General features: G+C 38.1%; 1 protein-coding gene across 1 annotated transcript; it reads left to right on the forward strand.

The window, feature by feature from the left end:
* The first annotated feature begins 344 nt into the window (after positions 1–344).
* Positions 345–5,431, forward strand: LOC142490068 (keratin, type II cytoskeletal 6A-like). Its single transcript, XM_075591859.1, has 9 exons — positions 345–872; positions 1,388–1,602; positions 2,189–2,249; positions 2,397–2,492; positions 2,897–3,061; positions 3,721–3,846; positions 4,225–4,445; positions 4,600–4,634; positions 4,725–5,431. The coding sequence occupies exons 1-9, from the start codon at positions 414–416 to the stop codon at positions 4,928–4,930; spliced, it is 1,584 nt and encodes a 527-aa protein (XP_075447974.1). The 5' UTR covers positions 345–413; the 3' UTR covers positions 4,931–5,431.
* Positions 5,432–10,072: the final 4,641 nt, after the last annotated feature.

Raw genomic sequence — 10,072 nt, forward strand, 5'->3', positions numbered from 1 at the left:
TTTATAAAGTGAATGCATTTCTATTCATGTTGAATAAGCCCCTCTTAATTATAATACGCCAACAAATTGTGTCACTTTCACAGAATCAAAACTGACAAACTTAAAAACATAAGTGATCTGTCAGCATTTACACCAAGGCTAGAAAGGGCCAGAGGTTTCTGCTACAATGCCTCAGATTTCAATTTTTTGCACCTCAGACATTTAGAGGTGTGTTTAATCAGATGAGTTCAATGTTAAGATTGCTGGAAGGCATGCCAAGCCCATTGTTGAGGTAAGATGATGCATACACTTCCCTGCGACCAAACCCACATACAGAGACAGATAAAAGGGGGAATTTCATCTCTGAGAGATTCATTCTGCCTTTGTTCTGTGCTCAGCATCAGCATCACATTTGTTGCAGCTCCAGAAGGACCATGTCTATTTCTCGTCAATCAACATACTCCGTTGGAGGAAGCAAGAAAGGCTTCAGTGCTGCTTCTGCTGTCACACAAGGAGCAAACCAATGCAGCTTCAGCTCGTCCTCTGTAACTCGCTCTGGCAGCGGAGGTGGTGGACGTGTTAGCCAAGCTGGCTTTGGAAGCAGAAGTCTTCACAATTTAGGAGGAAATAAAAGAATTTCCATTGGTGGAGGTTCCCAGTCCCGGTATGGATCTAGTGCTGGGTATGGATTTGGCGGAGGAGTAAGTTCTGGATATGCTGGTGGTGCTGGGTTTCCAGTGTGCCCACCTGGTGGCATCCAGGCAGTTACTATTAATCAGAGCCTTTTAGCTCCTCTTAACCTGGAATTTGACCCATCAATTCAGAGAGTACGTAAAGAAGAAAGAGAACAAATTAAGACCCTCAACAACAAATTTGCCTCCTTCATTGACAAGGTACGTAAATGCCCTTCTTTAGTTGACTGCATACAAATATACATCTAAAGACACACACACACACACACACACACATATATATATATATATTTATATATATATATATATATATATATATATATATATATATATATATATATATATATATATTTATATATTTATATATATATACACACACACACAAAAAAAAGAAAAATCCGAAGCACTCACAAGATTTGATCAATATTATATCAGGTTTAATTCATCTGCAAGCATCAGGGGGTAAACACAAGAAAAATGGAGCAACGTTTCGGTCCTCCCGGTCCTTTCTCAAGATATATATATATATATGTGTGTGTGTGTGTGTGTGTGTGTGTGTTGTTTTGCAGTAGTACACCTCATTTCACTATAACTTTGTGGACATTATGAATATTTTCATAGTTTAATGTCTGGTTTCACTATACCTCATATTTCCTCTTCACAGCATTAACTGAAGACATGAATATTTTCATAGTTTAATGTCTGTTGCCTTACAGGTACGATTCCTAGAGCAACAGAACAAAGTGCTGGAGACTAAATGGAGCCTTTTGCAAGAGCAGGGGTTAAAAACTGTTAAAAATAACATTGAACCCCTCTTTGAAGCCTACATTAATTCACTGCGCAGACAGCTAGACTGCCTAGGAAGTGATAAGTCTCGTTTGGATTCAGAACTAAGACAAATGCAGGATGCTGTAGAAGATTTCAAGCACAAGTAAGTGAGAAAAGTTTATTTTACACTTATCATGTACACAATTTAAAAAATAGTTTTTACAGTATATTTAACTTCCCTTCAAAAACTGCACCGAAGGCAAAGCAATGTGACATACTTGCACTTTATATGTTCTTAGCAAACAGTGCTAAGAGAATGTTTGTTCAAATAATCTTGCTCAAAATTCAATATTCTTGCTCCACTGTCACTCTTTCCATACGTATATAACTTGAGTTAGTTAAGGAAACAGGTTCCCTGCGGACATTAATGACTTTCAAATAAATATTTTTTTATGTTCTTGGTAATTAAAAAGGACCTTCTTTGTACCGGTACATGAAATTATGTTTTTTTTTTAATGGTATTATAATGGTTTGTTTGTCCATATAAAACCTTTAGCCTCACCCCCAACATATATTTCATATTCTAACGGGGTGAATTAAAATCTAGAGTGAAAATATTAGTTAACTATTTTACATTTGTATGGCCTACATCTCTGCTAGGTGGACTTTTGACTTGCTGCTGACAACAAATAACTACTTGTATTTATAATGTTATGAATTCACAACCAATGCAACCTTTTTCCCAACAGGTATGAAGATGAAATTAACAAGCGTACAGCTGCAGAGAATGAATTTGTGGTGCTCAAAAAGGTGAGTAATCAATCACATCAGCAAGAAACACATTGTATCAATCTCTTCTGTTTTAACATCTTCCCAATGTTGTGATGTTTCTAAATTTTGCAGTTGTACATCTAATGTTGTATATATGTATATATGTATCATGCTATTTTACTTTAGGATGTGGATGCTACATACATGAACAAGGTGGAGCTCGAGGCCAAGGTGGATTCTCTCACTGATGAGATCAATTTCTTAAGAGCTCTCTATGAAGCGGTAATTATACTAATATATGCAATCCATGCTTCTAAGTAAAGTTGTACATAATATACTTTATAACATTCTAAAACAAGCAAAGTTCAATGTTTAAATCAAGAGCGAGAGGGGTAGTTGCATCAGTTATTTTTGTTATGTATATTACCACTTGTGCACACACTTCTGTACCAGGTAGAACAATACAAACTCAGTGATAACCAGCTTTAAATAACTTAAATACTAATTTTGTATAAAGCCAGAGGCTAGTCTGACTGCTTGCTATGGTCAAATGATTGAATTTAGATCCCATAATCCTGGTTGAGGCTTGACTATTAAGTCACCATCTTAGTCAATGAATTAAAAGGAGATTTAGAAAGAGGACCTCTGGTGTATTTGGGATGACTGAGAGTTTTTATATTTTTTAGGAACTGGCCCAGTTGCAGGCACAGATCTCAGACACTTCAGTCGTACTATCCATGGACAACAACAGAGATCTGGACTTGGATGGTATCATCGCTGCGGTGAAGGCTCAGTATGAGGATATCGCCAACAAAAGCCGGGCAGAAGCTGAGTCCTGGTATCAATCTAAAGTGAGTATTCAGTTAATACAATGCATGCAGTAAGGAGGACTATTGTATATAGACCACAAACTAAACAGAGGAATTACTTTAAACATCTGATGCTTTTAACACTTGTAAAATAAGTAAAACCCATTAGGTAAATTTAAGCAAAATAGAACTCTCAAGAAGATACTTTAATTAAAGTAACTCTGTTATCCTTACATTCTATGATTTAAAGTCTCGGGGTGGAGTAAGTTATATATTTTCCTTATTTACAGTTAGTGGGGTTGATTATTTCATTACTTAATACGTAATGTTACAGAAACGGGACAACAGACTCTTTTGTCAGCATTTTCTGTCTATGAGTTAACTTTGTCTTCAGCCTGGCTGGAACCCTTGAAATAACTCCATGGTTTATTTATAAAACATACTCTACACACATTATGTGTGCCAATAATATTTTGAATTTACCATTAAACTACTGTATCAATATTTAGGGAATTTCAGTAACTCAATAATATTGCAGTCTACTAAGAAGATAAAACATGTGTATGAATGAGCTCAGTCTTTTTTTTTTGTGTATCTTCATTTTCTACCCTCTTGCGTACTGTAGGGAGTAATGAGAATGTTCAATCTTTAGCCTTTTCATATTATGAAGTGTAAATGCTCTTTGTTGTGTTTCTCTGCAGTATGAAGAGCTGGAGAGTTGTGCTGGGAGACACGGTGATGATCTGAGGAATACAAAGACCGAGATCTCTGAGCTTAATCGTATGATTAACAGACTGCGCTCTGAAATCGACAATGTGAAAAAACAAGTAGGTTTATTAGTGTGGCTCAAAGGATTTGAAAAAGAAATAAAGTGACAGACATATTGTTAATATTCTTGCTTGAAGCAAAGAGCTTAGTACACTGTCACATGGTCTGAGAACCATTTCATACTGTAAAGACTAACTTCCAGGAAAGAAATATTAAGCAAATTGCTTGTAAAGTTGTATTGACACGTTATGTTCAAAAAACACATATTTAAAACAAAATTTGAAGACCATAAAAGGATTGAGGCATCTTTTTGTGTTGCTTCTTTATATTAAGTCTATTACAATTATGTGTATAATATGTTAGTTGAGGTACAGTACTATAAAAAAACAAAGCCCCCACACATTTACAAAGGCTAACTCCTTCTTTCTTACATGCAGATTGCCAAACTGCAGGCTGCTATCGCTGAGGCTGAGGAACGTGGAGAGCTGGCACTAAAGGATGCCAAGCAAAAGTTGACTGAGCTGGAGGATGCTCTTCACAAGGCCAAGCAGGACATGGCTCGCCAGCTCCGTGAATACCAGGAGCTCATGAATGTGAAGCTGGCTCTGGATATTGAGATTGCCACATACAGGAAATTGCTGGAGGGAGAGGAGTGCAGGTGGGCCACCTCCTATCTAAACCACATAAATAACAAGAAAAATATGTGTATCAATGTAACCTAAGATATGCCATTAACCTATAAATTTTCTAAAGATTTACTTTATTAAAAGAAGGTTGTGCCACCTTCAACAATTGTTGTTTCTTTGCTGCAGGTTGGCAGGCGATGGTGTGGGAGCTGTAAATATCTGTAAGTATGATTTTGTTAGCAGTCACCTCTGCTTTTTTGTACAGCTGGTTCACTTTCAATTAAATCTAATCATTTGATGTTTTTTAACAGCTGTTGTGAGCTCCACCTATGGAGGCAGCAGTGGTGCTTGTCATGGCTCTGGATATGGAAGTGGTTCTTTGTATGGTGCTGGACAAGCTATTGGCGGAGGATACAGTATGGGAGGAGGAAATTCCAGCTCCGGAGGTGCCAGCAGCTCAAGTGTAAAAATTGTATCACAAACCTCAAAAACCTCACAAAGCTCCAGGAGATATTAAATTTTCAAACCCATCACATACATGACAGCAGCATTAAAACCCATGAAACCATAAGGATTTATCCCTGTGGTCATAAAAATAAAACATGTGCTCTGTTATTAGCAGTTAAAATGTTGGGTTAACAAGCAGGCTTCTTATCTTTGTATTTTACTGCAATCTTTCTGGATTTCTTTTGCTTGGCTACAACATGGCAGATATCACTTTTAGATGGTACAAATTCATAACTGTCACCAATACAACCAATTCCATCCATCTAGAAATATGCTAAAGAAATCTAGATATTGTTCAACTAAAGAGCACATTTCTGCATATAATGTATAAAATGTTTGCAGGAGAATACATTCATTTCTTATGTGTTTGTCAAGTGGGCTGAAATGTTCACTGCTTCTATAAAGCAGATCATGCAATTTAGCTGTCGCTTAACTTTGTTTGTTGTTTCTATCAAAAAATCTATTGACTTTTTTTATTATTCTTCAATAAACTGCAATCATTCTAAAAACAGTACTGTATTTGTTGTCTTTTTGTATGACATATGCCAAATGTTTAACATGTTCACAAAGGAAATAATTGTTCAGCATTAGTAACTATAGTGTTTTCATTCTACAGTGAAACTGCTGATCCCATCTGTAGAAAAGTGCCTTTTACACGTTTCCACTTAAAAATGTACTCACATTTGAGTAAATATCTAATTAGAATCTTATACATGTGGATCAAAAAAGTTCTCAAATTTGATCTCTTATTCTATCATAGCCTGTAATGAAATCATATATTGTTTTGCTAACAGAAAAAAGTAGATACCTTTAGTGATAAAAGTACTTTTGCCAATTACATTCTGTGTTGGGGGAGGGGGGTTGGGATAGAGAGAGCAGTGAGGGGTGGGGGCAGGGGCAAGTGCTTTTGGGTGGCCATTGCTTTCCAATGTGGCTGTCTGTGACCCATTGATGGCATAGATAACTAAAGTGACAATCAATAGCTTAAATGTCTAGAGTACTTTGTTTATAGTAATGTCTTTTTTTATAGTAATGTATTTTATTTTATTGCACTGTATTGATTATTTGAATAGCAAATTTGCACATTCCTATGTGGCGTTGGTGGTAGAGGGGGTGGGTAAAGGGGGTAGTTTCCCCGAGGAGAGTAGTTCGTTTTTATGATCGTGGTTAACCCCTTCATCACCTTACATATTATTGAAGCAGGGGTATCTGGACAAGAACCCCATACATTTCAGGTCTGGGGACCCCTGCTTCCCAAGGTACAGCCCCATTATGGGGATCCTGTATCTCCTGCAAGTTTAATTCTTCTGCATCACGTGATGCGGGTGAATAAAACTTGCATGAGATAACGGCACTACATACGGAGACCTGTAACTTGGGAAGCAGGTGGTCTCCAGACCTAAAACTAATGGGGCTCAGGTTCAGAGACCCCCTGCTTCAATAATATGTTATTACAATTTAAATAAAAACAGGATGATCGCCTGTAATAGCTGTGCAGGGAGATGCAGTTCTGTCTGCGCAGCTCTCACAGAATGGAGGGATATTGCATCTGCAGATCTTAGATAAAGACACTGTCAAGTCGATCAGTATGGTATTTTTGGTACCAAACGGTATCTGGCTTGCGATAAATCTTTCTGAACGCCGTTTTAACACAAATGTCATACCAATTGGTAGGAACATGCCAACCTGTTCGATATAGCAGTGATCTTATCGAAGCTCCCTAAATAGGCCCCTAAGTGTGTCAATTGGTTATTTTCTGTCATTGAATTCTTTGTTTCTATACATGTAGTGAATGTTACACTTTCAATCACATCCCCCCTCTGCCCTTGGTCCTCCAAGCTGCAATTACTGAGTCCGTTTAGTTTTTCCTGATAAGCTTTCTGATGTAAAACCATGCACCATTTTTGTAACCCTTCCTTGCACAAGATGTAGCATACAATATTTATGTACTTCTGGCAATATGGTTCAGATATGCAAGTAATTTCTCAATAAATATTGCTAGCACTACCATTATATTTAGTACACATATTTCATTGAATGCTGCATTTATTTATTAGCAGATGGAACTTCAGACTAGATGGGCAACATTTTTTTAATGAATTAAGATCCGCCGTTTCCTTTGACCAGGAGATTTCGGCGGATCTCTCTCAAAAAGGCCTCAATCTGCACTTTCCAAAAAAAAAAACAACATTTGAATCACTGGCAATCCGCACGTTGGATTAATAATTCAAACCAAAAACTGTAATCCACATCCATGAATGAGAAGGAGGAGCCGAGGAGAAGTATACGTAGAAGTGCAGCCGTAAGATGAAGCCATTTGTTGCAGGGTTTAGCTGTGGGTTGATTTACTATTAAGTTTAAAAATTAAAAAGTGATTTACTTAATAAGAGTTTTTGCATTAACTTGCTGTGATTGAATGGACTTTCAGTGACGTGGACTCTCTGGCCCTCATGCTGCACATTTATGTGATTGCTACAGTATCTTGATTTATGTAGCAGCAGTTGTATTATTATTGATATTAATGTGAAGAATAATCCCAAGAATAATTATTAAGAATAAAGTTTCAGAACAGTTTATTAATTGTAACTGACTATTTTTGGAAAGGATAGACAGGGATAATACATATATACAATGTTGTACTCCAGATTGATTTTTTTATCACTATCTACCTGTACACTTTTGGCGGTGAAGGGCTCGGTTTAAATGCTTAGTGACACTAATAAAAAAACACTACTATCAAAAAGTATACATTATTTACTTAAGAAAAGTTGCTGAATCATTCAAACCAACCAGGTATTTAAACTTTTGTGATTTACAGTACTTTCAGTGTTTTGGGCTCTGCCAGTGCCTGCCTAGTCCGGTCCCCATGCAGCACATGCTCCTGTGATTGTAGAAGTATATCAATGTGAATATATAACAGCAGTTATTAATATTATTATTATTATTATTATTAATATTAATATTACTGTGAAAAATAATCCCAAAACTAATGATGAAGCTTCAACAACAGTTTGTTCTGTACATTTTTGAATAATCAATGTGATAAACTAAACTGGTTCCAAATTGAGTTTATATATCATTCTCCCTTTCCCTCTCCCACTCTTTGTGTGTATGTGATATCTCTGGGAACACCCCCTCCCCCCTAACCCCTACCAACTTTTTCTGCCCCCACTCAAAAAAAAAACCTTTTAATAATGTCTTGTAACATTTTAAATAAAACTGTAGGTAGAAACAGACTACTATTTGACAAAGGTGATCCATTTTTATTTTAATACACATAGCTTTTACAGTTATTAACTGTAAACCTCCCAATTAGTAATTAAGTTTATAAAGAAGAACTATTGGCAGAATAATAAGCATCCCTTTATTTTCCGAGGCTGGGAATTGTTGTAGCAATAGAATGAGACAGTAGAACAGAAAAGTTTAGGCATGTGTCAAGCAACAGGTTTCTACAATGTGTGTTAGTTATTGGGGAGGTGGGTTATTATGTGTATTGGGAGGGAGTATTGTGTATGGGTGTATTGCGGAGAAAGAGAGAGAGTGGGGGTGGACAGAGAGAGGTGGGAGCATGGTGGAGAGAGAGAGAGCTGGGGGGAACGAGAGTTGGGGAAAGAGAAAGGTGTGTGAGAGGTGGGGGTAGAGAGAGAAGTGGCAGTGGGGGGGGGAGCTGTCAGTGAGGATAGGGGGGAGAGAGGTGTTGGTGAGGGTGGGGGAGGCGAGAGGGGTGGGGAGGGGGTGTGGCAAGGTGAGTGAGATGTGGAGTGTAGCAGGGGAGGGAGAGACAGGAAAGAGTTGGGGTGTGGGAGATTGATGGAGGAAGGGGGGTCTTTCTGGGCATCCAACACAGGGAGGTGAGGGGGCCTGTCATGGAACAGAAATACCTATGTCTGCCATCTCTGTTTCAGCCCCCCTTCCCTTGGCAGTTCTGCCTGCTAGCTGTACTTGGGTGTCACTTTCCTTGCAGTTTTACTTCCAGTGCAGATGGAATGGATACATTATGTAGCCCTTTTTCCTTCCAGTCTGTCACACCCCTGGTTGCTCTGGCAACATCTCCAGTCCTGCAAGTTAATGGCCTTTCCCATTTTCTCTCCTGTCATTGCTGATAGTTAGTGCAGTCTCACTTCACTTTTAGTGTGACCCTTGCCCCTCACTTCCTTTTCCACCATCACCTCTGGATGAGTGAGTACCCTGCAGTAATCGCTGTAGTGGTAGGATTACCCTTTTCGCCTGCCCTTAACTACAAGGCACCCACAGAGAGACACTATCTAAACACCAACATCTCTTCACAAGTGCCTGTCTTTTATGCTACTTTCCCCAAATAAAGTAAAGAAAAGAAACAGAACTTGTTGTGCTTTGAAAAGAGGGCCGAGTTGAAACTATCTGCGCTAAATCATCCTACATATGACCCTGGCCTCCAGAATAGGGCCGCAGCCCAGTGAACAATCTAGTCCTGGGCAGGCTGTATTTGACCCTGAGTGCTGTCATCTCTTTAAAAAAATTTTTTTTTACCAGAAAAGCACTGGTTTTGTGTAACAATAAAGTTTTTATTTATTTCGGTCTACTGTCTTTTGTAGGTTTCCATGTTTCCTCTGAGGGTTAGATACTTCCTGATAAATATGCAGTCTAATACTTTGTGAAAGGACTACCTAAGCTCTATCTGGCAAAAGGTAATATATTTGAGTTTAATTTAAACCTTTTTAAAGAAAGTTATAAAATATGTAGCACACTGTCACTTAACCATTTAAGTGCTCCAGGTCTGATGACGGTGTGGTAGGATTCGTCCTCCTTCCGTCCACTTCCTCATATATCTGCACTCCTCCTGCGTGCATTCTCCCCAACATAAATTAGCAGGAAGATTAAGATGTAGCTACCTACAATATTAACTCCGGTCCCCTAGAGTGCAAGACCCCAAGACTCAGTACCGATGACTATAGGGCACCTAAAGTTTAGTGAATGGGAAGCTCTTCATTGCTGTCCTACTAGATAGGAAGGTGAGTGCTTACTGCATAGTAATCCTTCATGATTGATAATTCTGATTTCAGACTCCAACATAATAACATGATTTTGGATTTGGAGTATATTGCCTAATTGCTGGAGACGAACAGTGGTTTCTATTAGGGGCTAAGGGCCACTTTTATCAGCTTTAATTAAA

This window comes from Ascaphus truei, chromosome 3 (genome assembly GCF_040206685.1).
Source record: "Ascaphus truei isolate aAscTru1 chromosome 3, aAscTru1.hap1, whole genome shotgun sequence".
Lineage (NCBI taxonomy): Eukaryota > Metazoa > Chordata > Amphibia > Anura > Ascaphidae > Ascaphus > Ascaphus truei.

What these genes read in the sequence shown, in the direction of transcription:
- LOC142490068 (XM_075591859.1), top strand. Translation starts at nt 414, where the DNA reads ATGTCTATTTCTCGTCAATCAACATACTCCGTTGGAGGAAGCAAGAAA. An exon ending in TAAGAGCTCTCTATGAAGCG is followed by an intron (nt 2,493 to 2,896) that starts GTAATTATACTA and finishes TATATTTTTTAG; the next exon opens with GAACTGGCCCAGTTGCAGGC. An exon ending in AGTCCTGGTATCAATCTAAA is followed by an intron (nt 3,062 to 3,720) that starts GTGAGTATTCAG and finishes GTTTCTCTGCAG; the next exon opens with TATGAAGAGCTGGAGAGTTG.